The sequence below is a fragment of the Sinocyclocheilus grahami genome, unplaced genomic scaffold (genome assembly GCF_001515645.1).
Source record: "Sinocyclocheilus grahami isolate Dianchi unplaced genomic scaffold, SAMN03320097.WGS_v1.1 scaffold641.1, whole genome shotgun sequence".
Taxonomy (NCBI): domain Eukaryota; kingdom Metazoa; phylum Chordata; class Actinopteri; order Cypriniformes; family Cyprinidae; genus Sinocyclocheilus; species Sinocyclocheilus grahami.
Genome location: NW_015505820.1, coordinates 367026 through 384932, shown reverse-complemented (window position 1 = coordinate 384932; position 17907 = coordinate 367026). Strand labels below are relative to the sequence as shown.

At 36.6% G+C, this 17907-nt stretch overlaps 2 protein-coding genes across 4 annotated transcripts in view; one reads left to right on the top strand and one right to left on the bottom strand.

Moving 5' to 3' along the window:
* LOC107558323 (uncharacterized) overlaps positions 1 to 4098 on the top strand; it is a 19700-nt gene extending 15602 nt beyond the window's left edge. The window contains exons 5-8 of the mRNA XM_016241977.1: positions 1445 to 1530; positions 3288 to 3394; positions 3518 to 3661; positions 4063 to 4098. Coding sequence (XP_016097463.1) covers positions 1445 to 1530; positions 3288 to 3394; positions 3518 to 3661; positions 4063 to 4098 — 373 coding nt within the window. The remainder of the gene's footprint in view (positions 1 to 1444; positions 1531 to 3287; positions 3395 to 3517; positions 3662 to 4062) is intronic.
* Positions 4099 to 4251: 153 nt separating this feature from the next.
* LOC107558333 (progressive ankylosis protein homolog B-like) overlaps positions 4252 to 17907 on the bottom strand; it is a 28434-nt gene continuing 14778 nt past the window's right edge. Inside the window, exons 5-12 of one of the 3 annotated variants that reach the window (XM_016241985.1) lie at positions 15523 to 15693; positions 15310 to 15444; positions 15142 to 15234; positions 14257 to 14349; positions 7875 to 8004; positions 7665 to 7788; positions 7206 to 7305; positions 4252 to 6052 (exon numbers count right to left, since the gene is read on the bottom strand). In XM_016241985.1, the coding sequence (XP_016097471.1) occupies positions 5927 to 6052; positions 7206 to 7305; positions 7665 to 7788; positions 7875 to 8004; positions 14257 to 14349; positions 15142 to 15234; positions 15310 to 15444; positions 15523 to 15693 (972 nt within the window). In that variant the 3' untranslated portion in view covers positions 4252 to 5926. Of the gene's footprint in view, positions 6056 to 7205; positions 7306 to 7664; positions 7789 to 7874; positions 8005 to 14256; positions 14350 to 15141; positions 15235 to 15309; positions 15445 to 15522; positions 15694 to 17907 lie in introns of all 3 variants that reach the window. The other 2 variants (XM_016241984.1, XM_016241986.1) reach the window with 2 other exon arrangements.

Genomic DNA, 17907 nt, shown 5'->3' with positions numbered 1-17907 from the left:
GTTCCGGGAACCAGGTCCGGGTAGGCCAATAGGGTGCCACCAACAGGACCTGCTCCTCGTCCTCCCTGTCCTTGCACAGCAACTGTGCAAGAAGGCTCACTGGGGGAAACGCATACTTGCGAAGGCCCCGCAGCCAGCTGTGTGCCAGTGCATCCGTGCCGAGTGTTCCCTCGGCCGGGGAGAAGAACAACTGGCAGTGAGAGATTTCTGGAGAGGCAAACGGGTCTACCTGAGCAGCTCCGAAACGTCCCCAAACCATTGGCGGCAGGCCGGTTTAACTTGGACCCGGAAGGTGCTGCGTTGCCACGCCCACCTCGGGACTCGGCCATGGAGCAAGTGCTGCAGCGGTCTCATATGCCCCAGGAGCCTCTGAAACTGTTTCAGTGGGACCGACATCCTGCTCTTGAACGTATTCAAGCAGTTCAACACCGACTGAGCACGTTCCTGCGTGAGGCGTGCTGTCTGTTCGACCGAGTCCAACTCCATACTGAGAAAAGAGATTCTCTGCGTTGGGAGAGTTTGCTCGTTTCCCAGTCGACCCGAAGGCCCAACAGGCTGATGTGTGAAAGTACCAAATCCCTGTGTTCGCACAACTGATCCTGAGACTGAGCTAGTATGAGCCAGTCATCGAGGTAGTTGAGAATGTGAATGCCCTGTTCTCTTATGGGAACAAGGGCTGCCTCCGTAACTTTTGTGAAGACACGGGGCGACAGGGACAGCCCAAAGGGTAGGACCTTGTACTGGTATGCCCGCCCCTCAAACGCAAACCGCAGGAATGGCCTGTGTAGCGCGGAAGGATCGAAACATGGAAGTACACGTCCTTCAGGTCGATCGCTGCGAACCAATCTTGGGGACGGATACACCTGAAGATGCATTTCTGCGTGAGCATCTTGAACGGGAGCCTGTGAAGGGCCCGGTTCAAGACGCGCAGATCCAAGATGGGTCTCAACCCACCGCCTTTCTTGGGTACAATGAAGTAAGGGCTGTAAAACCCCGTCCTCATATCGGCTGGAGGAACCGGCTCTATCGCGTCCTTCGCCAGCAGGACTGTGATCTCTGCACGCAAGACAGGGGCATCTGCTGCTTTCACTGAAATAAAGTGGACACCCCTGAACTCTATTGAAACAAATAGAGACATAATTAGCATAGCTGCTGTTCCAACCAAGCAAAATTTATTTGTTTAACCCAAGCTAAAGAAAGATAATGTGCATTTTATCAGATATAACTGCAGTAAAAGATTATGAGATGCATTATTTGAATGCTTGGCCAAAGAGATGTGTCTTTAATCTAGACTTAAACAGAGAGCGTGTGTTTGAACCCCCGAACGTTATATCATCTGGGATGTTGTACTTTAATATAACAGTTTTAGCTCTTCCAGCTAGATCATCAAGACTACTCGTCATACTTGAAATCATATGCATGATAGTTACTCTTTATGCCACAGGAGTGCAGACCTATATCTGGGAGCAGAGGAGATGGAAATGGGAGCCAGAAATAACAAGCCACTCAAACCACTGCTGGAGCTCACAAGTATCAAAGATTTTTTCGTTAGTTTACCCGAAAATGAAAATGAAGTCATCATTTATTCACCCTGGTGTTATTCTAATGCCATATACCCTTCTTTCTTTTTTGGACCACAAAAAATATTTTTTTAAAAATGGGCTTCTCCATATAACGCAGTCGTAATACTCTATTCGCCCACAAAAAGCACATTGTGTTCACGTGTCAACTGTCATTCTGACTCATCTGACAAATGGAGTTCTGGTCCAGAGATATTCAATTCTATGAACAAAGTTTAATACTTCACAGATAATTTTTTGGGGGATTTCTAGGCATTGTATTTCCAGGGTCTGAATTTTCATATATAATGCATTACATTTTGGTTTGTTTTTCACCAAACCCTATCGTTTACTTTTCCAAGTCAAGTCACTTTTATTTATATAGTGCTTTATACAATACAGATTGTGCTAAAGCAGCTTTACTTAAACAGTCAAATATTTTTTAAATAATGAAAACAAAATTCAATTCTGCTGTAAAGCAGCTCTAAAAAGAGAATAAGATTAAACAGTCAATTTTCCAGTTAAAGTAAGTTCATCGTTGATTCAGTGACGTCAATGTCTAGCTCAGTTCAGTTCAGTCGACAGTATTGCCAAATAATTAGTGTCCTCATCTAAGCAAACCAAAAGGCTACAGTGGCAAGGAACCCAAACTCCATCGGCAGAGCCGGATTTACGCTTAGGCATTCTAGGCACGTGCCTATGCTATCTACAACAATAAAAGAACCAAAACCTCAGAAGACATTGAGCAAATAAATATAACAAACAATAGGGTAAAAAATGTTTTTTTGTGTCTCTCACAGACGCACACACATGCACTCACGCACACATGCTGACAGAAACTTGTCGTCAACGGCGCCCTGTGAATTTATCAATAAAATAGTTTCGCAGCTAAAAGACATTTCTCAGACATTTCTCAGTAGGGAGGTTTTTGAAGCAGTTTAACTTAAAGATTCGCTACTAATAGACGCTGCTGCTGAACACTGCTGAGAGACACACAGACGCATGGTATTCACACGTGCTTAATCTCTCTCTCTCTCTCTCTCTCTCTCTCTCTCTCTTTCTCTCTCTCTCTCTCTCTAATAACTGCATTAGCCTGCATATCAATGACTCAAGCCTCTGTTATTAGCTCTAAAATTACGTTTTGGAATTTGGTTTGGGATGAGGTGCTTAAAAAATTGTTCAACACATTTCAGGACAGAAACATGTCAAATATCTTGAAACAAATCATTCGAACAATGTCTTGATGTGTGTTTGTGACTCCTGGCCTTTAAAATTATTAGAGAAATAACTCCCGAAGTGGTACGCTGCGCCTATTAATGGAATGGTCTTTCTGAGTTCTCAAACAAATTAGAGCTACATTCGATTTTTATTGACTGAACGCAGGTGCTTATTGCAATAGAAAACACTGTAACATTTCCACTGATTAAGAAATAATTTTGTTTGCTTGGGTGGTAATATTAGGCCTATTATATTAATAGGGAAGGGGGGCCCAAAAATGTGTTTTGCCTATGTCACGAAAAGAGGTAAATCTGGCCCTGTCCATCGGTGACAGAAACAGTTGCAAAATACGGCATGTGTCACATTTCATTCTTGGGTAAATGATCCCTTTAGGGAAATGTATAACAGACAATCAAATCATTGTGAAAATGTGAAAGGTCCAAAGGTTTTCTGCATCCAGATGAACATCTCATTGGGTATTTGCCATTATTTGTTTTTCTTCTTGTCTAGTTCCTGGTATAGAGACCAGATGTAGCTTAGCACCAGCTGTGGATATACTGGCCTACAGTGAGAGAGAATGGAAGGGAAACACGACCAAAAGCGCTCTCATCAGAAAGGTGACCTAACTAACTTTGTGATATTTTTTTCCTGAAATGTATTTAAAGTATGCTATTGATATTTTGATTGACATGTCTGTGCTTGTTTAAGAAGTCTGACTTACTTCAGTGTGTTTGTTTAAGGGTTACAGTGAGATGTCCCGTAGCTTTAGCGGTCTGAGGAGAGTCAGAGGCGATAACTACTGTGCCCTACGAGCCACACTGTATCAGGTGCTGGCAAACAGCACAAATATGCCCACCTGGCTGCAGGATGAAGGCTTTCTATTGGTGAGGAGACCTCTGTACTCGTAATAACTCCAGTCAGGGTAGACACCATATGTAAGTCGACTTTAAAACCCTGGAGCTGTCAAAAGTGTCAAAGCGCGTCATTCTGTAGATTTTAGCTGACAAATAAACAGCTAGATCCTGGGTGCAGGTAACATGGAGAAAGAGTACTGATTGTTCGTTTGCGTCAGATAACATATGGCTTCTACCCAGACTAAGGTTTATAAGCTAACAGTAGGAATGTTAACATGCAATTTTCATCAGTCAGAATGAATCCAGTCCGATTTCACATTCTTAAAGTTCTGATTATATGAACTGTAAACATAGCAATCCGGTTCACGTATTCGTTTACATGTGCATTACTTGTATTTCATACACAACTTTACTGCATGTGTATTGCCCAGTCGTTGCATGCAGAAACAGAGGAGGTCACCATATAATGTCACTAGAGCAAACGTGAGCATAATTAAAACTTTTGCCTTGACACTGCTAAAAAAAAAGCTTAAATATATGAGAAGAGTTTATTATAAACCACAGAGCTAACATCAGACTATCAGGAGATGCTGTGATGATTAACACTGGTTAAGAAAGGGGGGGGGGGAAAGTAAACCCTTACTGCCTTTTTACTTTAATCCTGTTCTTTTTTTGTATTATGCACTGTTGGAAATTGTGTTGATTTACATTGTCAGTATAAAAAAAAATACTAAAGCGTTTACAACAAGAATTTTAAAGAATTTTTCATTCAATAGAATGTATTGTGGGTATAGTACAGGAAATGGGATAGTGGTCTACTCACTGCACTTCAGATTTATGTTGTTTCAAAATATAAAACATCTGAAGCATTTTTTTTTTTTAACAAAATACAGTCAGATATGTCGGGTTATTTTTCTAAATATTGTTACATAGAAATGGAAAAGTTTCCTGTACTGGTTTAGATTTTGTTTTTGCCATAATATTTAAATGAGGCTCTACACACAATATTGTCAGTTTTTAAATTAGAGCACTTAGACTCTAGAAGTCAGAATAACTATTGGTGCCCTCATGTTATGTTTACATGTAACAATAATGTGCATAAATCACGTTAGCAGACAACTGGTGATATAGATGCCAAGAAGAGTTCAAGACAGCTTAATATTTTGCTCATTGTGGAGTGAAGCAAAAGTACTTGCACTTTTTATTTTGGTCATGTGAAGTTTTGTATTTATGACTGACAGATTAACACTGACTAACTTTATTGCCAAACATACAATGTTATACAGTATTATGTATAATTCAAATTTTTCAAGAACTGGAAGACAAAATCTTTTGAATAAATTATTCTATGACTCTCTTCAGCCTCTCACTTTTATATGCACAAAACACAAGAAATGCGAAAAAGAACAGCTTAGCACAACATTTGTTTAATAGCCATAATGCATTCATATGTGCTTGGTTTATTTGTATGTGCTGACATTCAGTTAGACCACAATCACAGAGTAACATAAGCACCTAAAACAGGACCTAAAAACGGCCAAAAACTACATTCAATTTAGTAATTTGCAAATCAGACATTGAAAGCGAAGCCTACCATAAATTTCTAAGATCTGGAAAAAAATTGGATTCTATAAAGTGGTCCCAGCACAAAATATTGGATCAGATCAAATCTAATCAGAAATGATCTCTTCATGCATTCACAAACGCTCAAATAAATAGTATACAAAACCTGAATTTGTGCAGTGAATACAAAAATAAAGCAACTGACATATACAATCAAATCTAGTCTGTGCCCCAAGTCAGTAAAATAAATTCCTCTTGAACAAATTATAATACACTCAAAGTGTAACTATTCATTGTGCGTCTCAAGGCAAGAGGAAACATTCCCAGGGTAAATAGGTCAGACAACAGTACATTCATTAAAACATCTTTCAAGCCCGTTCTTGATGCATTCTTTCTCCAAGGATTTTTTTCTGATTGTAAGGGTCTATTTTGGCAAACATGTTTACAGGCTGCAGAACATGAACTTTGGAAGACATCTGTGTAAATATGCCTCAGTGCAAAAAGTGCAGGAGTGCATTTTATGTAGACATGCAAATCTGCTCATCCTACCCCAAACAAGTATCGATCAATCTGACTGGGGTAATGGCGAGATTGTAGAAATGAAAAAATAATAATATAATGATAAAGTACTAGTACTAGTTAGACTCTCATCGTCAAAAATCCAAAACATTGTACAGCAAATGAAAGGAAAACATGTATCTTCCACCCTTGTTCTTCTTTCCATGCATAGATTCATTCATCTTCTGTTTCCATCTGCTCATTCTCAGCCTCTTCAGTGACATCTAACTCTGTCCTGGAGGTGACTTCATTCATCGGGGAAGAGTTGTCCTCCACAACCATTTCTGCTTCTGGGGTTTTCTTCTGAAAACAGACCGTAAGACTGATAAATATTGCAGAATAGATCCGAAACGTTTAAAAGTCAAAAGGTATGTTTTAGTAACACTTTAGATTAGGGAGCACTATTCACTATTAACTAGTTGCTTATTAGCATGCATATTACTAGCATATTGGCTGTTTATTAGTACTTAAAAAACATATTAGCCTTATTCTGCATGACCATATTCTAGATTCCTTAACCCTAAACACACAAGTATAACAACAACTACCTTACTTCCTATCAATAAGCAGCAAATTAGGAGTTTACTGAGGGAAAACTCTTAGTTAATAGTGAATATGTGTAATCTAAAGTGTCATTCCGTTTTAATGATTGTTCTAGAATTAAGAGAATAGCAAAATTCACACTCAAATATTGTCACGATCTCCAGCTGGAGTGCCCATGAACTCCACCAGAGGGCAATCCACCCCTGACTCTTTCCACTCTACCCGGGACTACATTTCCCATAATCCTTTGCCGGACTCATCACTGATTGCCTTCACCTGTGTCTCGTTACCTTATTAATCTCACACTATAAAAGATGCACTCATACACACACTCATCGTTGAGTTTTGCTAGCCTGTAGTGTTTCCAAGTTCCTGTGTTTTCTTGTGTTCCTTAGTTCTTGCCTTGCCTTGTTTTTTGACCTTGGACTGTTTACTGTGTTTTTGCTCGTTTGCCGCCTACCCTGACCATTGCCTGTTTATTGGATTACTCTTTTGTCTCGCCTTGTATTTTTCCTGTTTTCTGGTGTTTGACCTTGCCTGTTTTGACAACTCTTCTGAATAAAGCTGCATTTGTATTCTCAACTCCGTTGTCACGCTCCCCACGTTACAAATATAAACATATCGTTGGAATTTTTAACTTGAATGTGTAAGGCATCTGGTGTCATCTGCTTCCAGATATTTTAGCTGTACAAGAGTCCATTATGCTGCTTGATGTTGCCAACTGATTTATTATCATAAACATGCAAACAGCATTGTATTCTTAGTTATTTATGTATAGAGCCTAATGAATCTGAAGTCTTGCACATTCACAGAAAATAGCTTACTTTCACACTGAAAAGTAAGATAGATAGGACACTAGCTGTAATATTTCTGCAGAATCGTTGACTTCTGCAGTCCGATGGCTCCTCACCTGTTTTCGGTATACATAACAGGCAGCCACTGCGACCATGGTGGACTCCCCCACGAATCCTGCTAATAAAGACCCCACTCCCAGTGTGGCACCATGCACTCTGCCCAAATACAAAACCATCAACATGATAAATGTGATTTCAAAATAATACCAACTGATTTTAATGCTGTACAGTTGTAGCGCAGTGTTGCTATGATAAAAAAAAACATTAAAGAACAATTTTCTGAGCTTATATTAAAAGTTTCTGCAGCAGTCTGCATTAGCTGAGGAGCGGAGACATAATTAATTCACAAAATGCAGACAGGGATTTGAAATGATTTATTTTTAGACTCACTAAAAATTCAGAGGCAGCAAGAGAGCTAATTACTTCATAGATCACACAGTGAGCAGAGAAGCACATTCAATGATATTTAAAAGAGATGCATTTAGCATATTTGTATATTCCTCCTGTATACTAACCCCATGTAAGGCAGCACTAGAAGGCTGGTGATGAGCACAGCGATGCGCAGAACTGAACTAGGTGCCAGAACACAAGTTCTCTTCAACGTCATTAACCAGCCAGTCAGATGAGCTCGAACTATAACTGATAGCAACACAGACACAAGGTCACATAGATATAATGCACTGTAAATTATATAAAGTAATATAAAAGAAAATACTTTATGGTACCAGGCACAGGGAAGAAGGAAAAGACTCTCAGTGGAATGATGCAGAGCTGTGCGAAGGCCACATCCACCCCAATGACATCTACCAGGATGCGTTCAGAAACATGAGGGGTCCAGAATACAATGAAACACATCTGGAAAACAGACACAGGCATGTGCACTAATTACTTAATTTCGCAGTTTTGTGTCAAAATGTGAAATCTATTATATATATATATATATTATATATATATATATATATTAGTGCTGGGCAATGATTAATCGCTAAATTCGCTTAATTAGCGAAAAATCGCTAATTAATCCAAAATAAAAGTTTTTGTTTACATTATACATGTGTGTGTACTGTGTATATTTATTATGCATATATAAATACACACATCCATGCATATATTTAAGAAAAATATAATATGTATATATAACATAAATGATATGAATATAAATACATACATGAAAATATTTTCAAAATATATACTGTATGTGTGTGCAGGGACCCGGGAAGTAGGGGTGCTGAGGGGGCTGCAGCACCCCCTGTTTTCATATGGTTGCAAATGCAACGGCAAGTTTGTTCATTTAAATTTATTCCATTTTAGCATTTAATAATTTATTTGTAATGATCTCTGAAATGTAAATTGTAAGTGGGCTATAATAATCTTTATAAACATGATTAATTTTACTTGTGATGTTTTCTATATGGGATGATTAGCCTAATCCTCATGAACACGTGATGCTGGCGTGTGGTATCAGACATGAACTAAACAGAATGCGAACAAGATTAACTTTAATACAAGGAGATAATAATTTCAGATTTTTTTAAATGCCCATCCAAGCAAAAACTTTGGCCCCCCCCTTCACCCAACACGGACACACACAGCACCCCCAACCGAAAACATCTTCATATATATAATATGCTTATTTGGAGCTTAAGTAACAGTAATGTCAATTATGTCATTTCTGATCAGTTTAATGCATCCTTGCTGAAAAAAAGTAAAAATAAATAAATAAATAAAACACTGATTTCAAACTTTTGAATAGCAATGCATATCTAATATTATCAAAGTGAACCTATTGTAGTGCCACTAACGAAATAATAATGTGCACCATCATATGCATTACGTCTAGTATATCTAGTGTACATTTAGTTTCACTACTTCATTATCCTTAATCTTGGATGTGCCAGTCAGTTTTGACTGTGTCTTTGTTATGAGACACTTCACATTCCAGCAAAACTAGATTATGTAATTGTCTCACGCTAAGCCTGCTTGACGCCCTACCTACGGACATTCCTCTTTTCTGGCAGAATAGAGTCTGACAAAGGCCTGGCATGCCTGTTTACAGGGAAAGATCCTCCACATCTGACCAAGTTAAAGGCCATATGCTTGACGATGGATGTGTGGATGGATGTTTCTGCACTGTCAAAAACAATGAAATGTGTACTGTAACAAGGACCAGCACATCAATGCATGCTCAACCCGGGCTATAAAGACAAACTGCAAACATTATGAGTTTGCAGTTTTAATATCAAAGAGCTTTTTTGTAGCTATTGTCCTTTATGGGAATTCAAGATAATCTAGGAATTCCTGTAGACCTGTGCAATTGAAGCAGCAACATTTTTGTATTTCTCTCCCACTTCAAAATAAAATAAAAATAACTTTTATGCAATTACTTTGATTGTTGCATGGTTTGTTAAAAAATATTCTCTGCAAGATTATTTGATCTGTTGTTTTCTCCACTATCATTATGAAACAAGAAGCAGGAAAGCTGCCAAAGATCTTCAGGCTGTTTTGAGACATCTTCACTGGTGGCACAGGTGTTACATCTCCATTCAGAAAAGTGGGTGTGTAAGATCTACCCACATGTTTTTCTTAATTAAAATGTTTTTCATTCCTCTAATCCATAATTACACAACACACACCTACAAATCATGTGACAGAAATCAAAAACAAATGGTAAAAACTGCAACCCGTCCAAACAAGCTTGTTAGTTTCTTTTTTTCGGAGAATTGTTTGTCTGTTTCCAACATGGATCTTAAAAAAATAATAATAATTTAGATTTTACATAATTTTTTGTCCTTGATAAAGTGAAACCTTCACCATATGCCTGACATCTGCTTTCCAACAACCCTGGTGGTCAGGGTGCGAACTACGGGGGAGCTAGGGGGAGCTTGGCTCCCCTTAATAAGACACGGGCTCCCCTGAAAACGTGATTTATGAAATTTGGGGGGGTCTCAAAAAATATTGACAATGTGCTATTTTGACATGCAATTTCAGTTTTGTGCAATGTGATCATCGTGGATTATTACGTGTAAAATTGCAAAAATATCATTCATTCATGCATGATGGCGATTTAAACCTAATTCACGTCAATAAAGATAACTATACATGCTGTTCTTGTCATGAGCATCAAGGTGTGGGGGTGCAAATTCCACTCATGTTTAGTACATGTTAACTCAAAGATTCGTAGAAAAAATATAAACGTTGGACTCTGTGGGCGATTCTGTGTTAAGGTAAGGCATGTTATTTGCAATTATGTGTTGTGGCTGGGTTGTTATAGGTCTGCGTGACTCTCGATGTCTTAGGCCTAACTGAACGGAGGAATTATGGTATTCTTCTGCCCCCTGACGACGAGTAACTTTAACCGTTGTTCATGTGAACTCAAAGACAGCCTGATGCTTTGTTTCTAGACTATTTGTGGGTGGCTGTTTGTTGTTTCACCTATCAATTCGTGTCGATAAAGTATAATAGGGTAAATCCTGTATAGTGATTGATCCTATATAGTGCTTACATAAAGCAAGTAGTGCATACACTTGTAGCTGTTATGTATCTTTGTAAGTCATTGTAAGCCCTCTTTTGAGGCACGCGCAAGCGCACGAACCCTTTTTTTAAGCAGTGACAACTGTGCCATGATACTGCAGGAGTGATATGGTTGTTACATCAGGAGGGATGTAAATGAATAAATGTAAAAGGGTAGTTATAAATACTTAACATGAAACAGCTGACAAGTCCTGCGGTGTGACATGCTACTATACATAAAGCTAAACAGCATGTTCATGATTTATCTTGACCACTACCATCTAAAAGTCTGAGGTAAGGCTTTTTAATGTTTTTGAAAAAATTATCTTATGCGCACCAAGGCTGCATATAGTCAATCAAAAATACAGTGAAAACAGTAATAATAATGATATTACAATTTAAAATAATTTATTTTAAATACAGATTAAAGTGTAACTTATTCCTTATTAATACCATTGTTGAAACTGCTGTACTCCTTAATATATTTTTTGTGGAATCCATAAAAAAAAAAATTTCAGGATACTTTGATTAATAGAATGTTCAAAATAACAGCATTTATTTGAAATAGAAATCTTTTTTAACATTATAAATGTCTTTACTGTCATTTTTAATCAATTCATGTACATAATACATACATATATACATATGTATATATATGTGTGTGTGTGTGTGTGTGTGTGTACATATATATATACACTGTATATTAATGTCTAATTTAATGATTATTAGATCTTACCGTTAAGGAGAGGAGAAAAGAGCAAAGCGTGAACCTCTGGATATGTGATTTGGTGACCGTCAGACCACTGGCTAACTTATTAGTAGGGTTATTCTGTTAAAAAAAAAAAAGAAGTATAGACACTATTATTTATCTTCCAAATGATACAGGTTAAAATAATAAAGCTAAGCCATTATGCTTGTGTGGAAAAAAAACATTTTTGAAAAGATTTCATTAAAAAATAAGACAATATAATACATTCAATGCATACTTAAATCATACTAATTCGGCACCATCCATCAAACCATCGAAAGCAAGAAAGATGTGTTCACACCCACTACACAACTATGTGCATCAACAATGAAAACCATGTTGTTATCTTTCTTGTCTACCAGGAGAACATTGAGTGCTAGTGACAGCAAAAACATAATTTAGACGATACAAAACAAGTTCTGCCCAACCTAAATCTTTCACTCAATCTCACCAACACACAATCAAAAAGTTAAAACCTAATGCCTCTTATACAACAGAAAGCTGATATTGGTCTCTAATCAGAAAGGGGCAAAACCTAAACATGCTGAATCAGGCACATGTTAGTCTGAGAGTTGTAGGTATTTGAATGGTACATAATTATCTGCAGGACGAAACATCTTATTGTGAAAACTAGTCATAGGGTGTTGACTAAAAAACATTCCAAAGCCTCAGGACAAACCAAACAAATAAAAGTTACTAAGGTCTTACATAAATCTCTTACCAAACAACAAAAGACAATAATATACATTAAGAAGTTGGATAGGACCTACATTTTTAAATGAGTTGTTTTTTTGTCTGTAAAAAACATGCTGTGACATTCATGATGGTTGCCAGGGTGCTGCTATGCAGTTGCTAGTCAAAACCTTCACCTACCTTATCGAAAGCTGGATAGATGGCACGCAGTTCTGTTAACCATCCGTAGGGCATATGACCAACCGGATATGTTGCTGTGAGTACTGCTACCGCCTAGCAAACAAACACAATTTGGTTAGAACTGGCTGCTGTGTGTTGTAGTGCATACTATCATTCATCAGTACTCACTTCAGTTGATGCGGCGCTGCCTTTGAGGTCCCGAGAGACAAACAGATTGACAATGGGCCTGCTGATGCGCTGTGTGGCCAAAATGAGGGCAAGCGGCCACCAGAAACTAAGCATCTTCCTTACGGTGACATCGCCCTGGAAGTGACCAAAAGTAGTCTGAATATAGGAAGCAACTTTCTGATCTGTCTGCAAAAATCTTTTTGGTAAACATACCCCCAGTTCGAGGCTACTTGATTCAGGAATGTTGTCATGGACGTTACAGTAGTAGCCCAGTCCCACGATAGTGAACCGCACCAGAGCTCCCATGTACAGAGACAGAATGGGAATAAGAAGAGGATCTAAACATTCCAGGTTACTCTGGAGAAGAATCACCACAAATATTATCTGCAGGCGAACAGAAGAGTCAAGAATCAATTAAATATTGGGCAAGTTTAAGTGCATGTTTTAACACATGACAAACCTGCAAAAATATTTATGTATCCAATAGTTAAAAAAGAGATACGCTGTTGCTGCTACATGCTGTGCAAATCTGCAATGCAAAATGCGTGCTCAAAATAGCCCTTTGGCAGGCAGCACATTTAAAATAAAACAAACTGCCAGATTTGCATATATATGATGTGCCAATATATATGTTAAACTATTCAATATTAGTTTAATTAAATCATGTTAGTTCAATAATATTTTAAATAGTGATAATCTTTATCTTTAAGCTATGCTACATTACATTAAAATGTTTAAATGTCATGTCTTTTTTTGTTGCTTTTTTGTTTTGTTTTTGTGTTGTGCTTGTGCTGTCATATGACAATTTTTTTACAATTACTAATTTTTAAAAACTAATGTCATTTTAATTGTTTTTAACTTATTTATACTACCATTCAAAAGCTTGGTCAGTACTTTATTTTTATTTTATTTTAGAAATTAATACTTTTTTCAGCAAGAATGCATTAAATTGCAAATCAAAAAATAAAAAGTGACAGTAAAGACATTAATAATGTAACAAAAGAATTCTATTTTAAATAAATGCTGTTTTTTTAAAACTTCCTATTCATCGAAGAAAAATGTATCAGGGTTTCCACAAAACAAGTATAATAGGGTAAATCTGATTGATCGATTGATCCTATATAGTGCTTACATAAAGCAAGTAGTGCATACACTTGTAGCTGTTATGTATCTTTGTAAAAGCCCTCTTTGCAGGAGTGATATGGTTGTTACATCAGGAGGGATGTAAATGAATAAATGTAAAAGGGTAGTTATAAATACTTAACATGAAACAGCTGACAAGTCCTGCGGTGTGACATGCTACTATACATAAAGCTAAACAGCATGTTCATGATTTATCTTGACCACTACCATCTAAAAGTCTGAGGTAAGGCTTTTTAATGTTTTTGAAAAAATTATCTTATGCGCACCAAGGCTGCATATAGTCAATCAAAAATACAGTGAAAACAGTAATAATAATGATATTACAATTTAAAATAATTTATTTTAAATACAGATTAAAGTGTAACTTATTCCTTATTAATACCATTGTTGAAACTGCTGTACTCCTTAATATATTTTTTGTGGAATCCATAAAAAAAATTTTCAGGATACTTTGATGAATAGAATGTTCAAAATAACAGCATTTATTTGAAATAGAAATCTTTTTTAACATTATAAATGTCTTTACTGTCATTTTTAATCAATTCATGTACATAATACATACATATATACATATGTATATATATATGTGTGTGTGTGTGTGTGTGTGTACATATATATATACACTGTATATATTAATGTCTAATTTAATGATTATTAGATCTTACCGTTAAGGAGAGGAGAAAAGAGCAAAGCGTGAACCTCTGGATATGTGATTTGGTGACCGTCAGACCACTGGCTAACTTATTAGTAGGGTTATTCTGTTAAAAAAAAAAAAGAAGTATAGACACTATTATTTATCTTCCAAATGATACAGGTTAAAATAATAAAGCTAAGCCATTATGCTTGTGTGGAAAAAAAACATTTTTGAAAAGATTTCATTAAAAAATAAGACAATATAATACATTCAATGCATACTTAAATCATACTAATTCGGCACCATCCATCAAACCATCGAAAGCAAGAAAGATGTGTTCACACCCACTACACAACTATGTGCATCAACAATGAAAACCATGTTGTTATCTTTCTTGTCTACCAGGAGAACATTGAGTGCTAGTGACAGCAAAAACATAATTTAGACGATACAAAACAAGTTCTGCCCAACCTAAATCTTTCACTCAATCTCACCAACACACAATCAAAAAGTTAAAACCTAATGCCTCTTATACAACAGAAAGCTGATATTGGTCTCTAATCAGAAAGGGGCAAAACCTAAACATGCTGAATCAGGCACATGTTAGTCTGAGAGTTGTAGGTATTTGAATGGTACATAATTATCTGCAGGACGAAACATCTTATTGTGAAAACTAGTCATAGGGTGTTGACTAAAAAACATTCCAAAGCCTCAGGACAAACCAAACAAATAAAAGTTACTAAGGTCTTACATAAATCTCTTACCAAACAACAAAAGACAATAATATACATTAAGAAGTTGGATAGGACCTACATTTTTAAATGAGTTGTTTTTTTGTCTGTAAAAAACATGCTGTGACATTCATGATGGTTGCCAGGGTGCTGCTATGCAGTTGCTAGTCAAAACCTTCACCTACCTTATCGAAAGCTGGATAGATGGCACGCAGTTCTGTTAACCATCCGTAGGGCATATGACCAACCGGATATGTTGCTGTGAGTACTGCTACCGCCTAGCAAACAAACACAATTTGGTTAGAACTGGCTGCTGTGTGTTGTAGTGCATACTATCATTCATCAGTACTCACTTCAGTTGATGCGGCGCTGCCTTTGAGGTCCCGAGAGACAAACAGATTGACAATGGGCCTGCTGATGCGCTGTGTGGCCAAAATGAGGGCAAGCGGCCACCAGAAACTAAGCATCTTCCTTACGGTGACATCGCCCTGGAAGTGACCAAAAGTAGTCTGAATATAGGAAGCAACTTTCTGATCTGTCTGCAAAAATCTTTTTGGTAAACATACCCCCAGTTCGAGGCTACTTGATTCAGGAATGTTGTCATGGACGTTACAGTAGTAGCCCAGTCCCACGATAGTGAACCGCACCAGAGCTCCCATGTACAGAGACAGAATGGGAATAAGAAGAGGATCTAAACATTCCAGGTTACTCTGGAGAAGAATCACCACAAATATTATCTGCAGGCGAACAGAAGAGTCAAGAATCAATTAAATATTGGGCAAGTTTAAGTGCATGTTTTAACACATGACAAACCTGCAAAAATATTTATGTATCCAATAGTTAAAAAAGAGATACGCTGTTGCTGCTACATGCTGTGCAAATCTGCAATGCAAAATGCGTGCTCAAAATAGCCCTTTGGCAGGCAGCACATTTAAAATAAAACAAACTGCCAGATTTGCATATATATGATGTGCCAATATATATGTTAAACTATTCAATATTAGTTTAATTAAATCATGTTAGTTCAATAATATTTTAAATAGTGATAATCTTTATCTTTAAGCTATGCTACATTACATTAAAATGTTTAAATGTCATGTCTTTTTTTGTTGCTTTTTTGTTTTGTTTTTGTGTTGTGCTTGTGCTGTCATATGACAATTTTTTTACAATTACTAATTTTTAAAAACTAATGTCATTTTAATTGTTTTTAACTTATTTATACTACCATTCAAAAGCTTGGTCAGTACTTTATTTTTATTTTATTTTAGAAATTAATACTTTTTTCAGCAAGAATGCATTAAATTGCAAATCAAAAAATAAAAAGTGACAGTAAAGACATTAATAATGTAACAAAAGAATTCTATTTTAAATAAATGCTGTTTTTTTAAAACTTCCTATTCATCGAAGAAAAATGTATCAGGGTTTCCACAAAACAATTTAAGCAACACAACTTTTTTCAAAATTAATAATAGTGATGTTTCTTGAGCACCAAATCAGCATATTAGAATGATTTTGGAAGAATCATATGATACTGATGACTGAAGGATGCTAAAAATTTTATTTTTTTACCCATCAAAGGAATAAATTACATTTTAAAATGTATTCAAATAGAAAACAGTTGCAATATTTGACACAATATTACTGTTTTTACTATATCAAATAAATTCTGACTTGAGGCCTGTTGGACAAAGCCAGTTTCGTTTTTTTACCCAGGTAAGTTCGCATTTAGTTTGAGCAAACTCTGAGCTTTCAGGCTCAAAATGTTGGGTTGGTTTTGAGCAGGTTTCGTAACTTACACTGCAGCATACCCTGCTCCGGAGTAGGTTTCATTCTGGGTTAGAGATCGAAAACCCAAACTGGACCAATCAGATGTGAGTTCCCAGTTTACAGTGAGAGAACTTCGCCCTTCTTTTGCTGTTAATTATTTATTCTATTATCTATATTATACAAATTATAATTACTTATTTGTATGAACTGACAATTAATATTAAACTTTGCATTTAAATTAATTTAACTATAAACATATAAATAAGCTTTAATATATATAAAAGCTTTAAAAACGACTAAACTTTGTTTTCTTTTGAGCTCTTTGTGAAACTATATACAGTAGTCATAGAAAATCACCCCCTTTAAAATAATCACATTTTGTTGCTTTGCACATTTTAAAGACGGGCACAGTATTTGTTTTATCCAGCTGTATTTACTCAGTGCAACTTACAACATCCAAGTGAAAGATTAAACACCAATATACCAGAAAAATTTAAAATAAATAAAAAAACAGAATCACTGAGTTGGAAAAAGGATCCTTGTGTCAGTGTTTTGTTGAACTACCTTTTGCTTTAATTCCAGTCTTTAGTCTGTTGGGATTTGTCTCTACTAACTTTGCACATCTAGACTTTGCAATATTTGCAGAACTGCTCAAATTCAGTTCAATTTCATGGTGACCGCTTGTGGACTGCAGTCTTCAAATCATTCCACAGATTTCCAATTGGGTTTAAGTCTGGGCTCATGCAAGAACATTCACCTTTTTCTCCTTCAACCACTGAGTGGTCAGTTTTGCTGTGTGCTTTGGGTCATTGTCATGTTTGAAAGTAAACCTTCTTCTCATTGACGACTTTCTGGTAGAGGACAGCAGATTTTCCTAAACAATTTGATGGTATTTTGCCAGAAACACCCCCATAACAGGATATTACCACCATGCTTTACTGTAGGAATGGTGCATTTGGATGGTGAGCTGTATTGGATTTCAGCCATATAAATTGTTTGGTGTTGAGGCCAAATAATTCAGTTTTAGTCTCAATTGCCTCAGAATCTTTAAGGTGTGTTTTTGGCAAAGCTCAGTCATGACTGCATGTGGCCTTTCTTGAGAAGTGGCCTTTTTCTTGCAACCCTCCCATACAAGCCACATTTGTGGAGAATTTGTGATATTGTTGTCACATGCACACAATGAC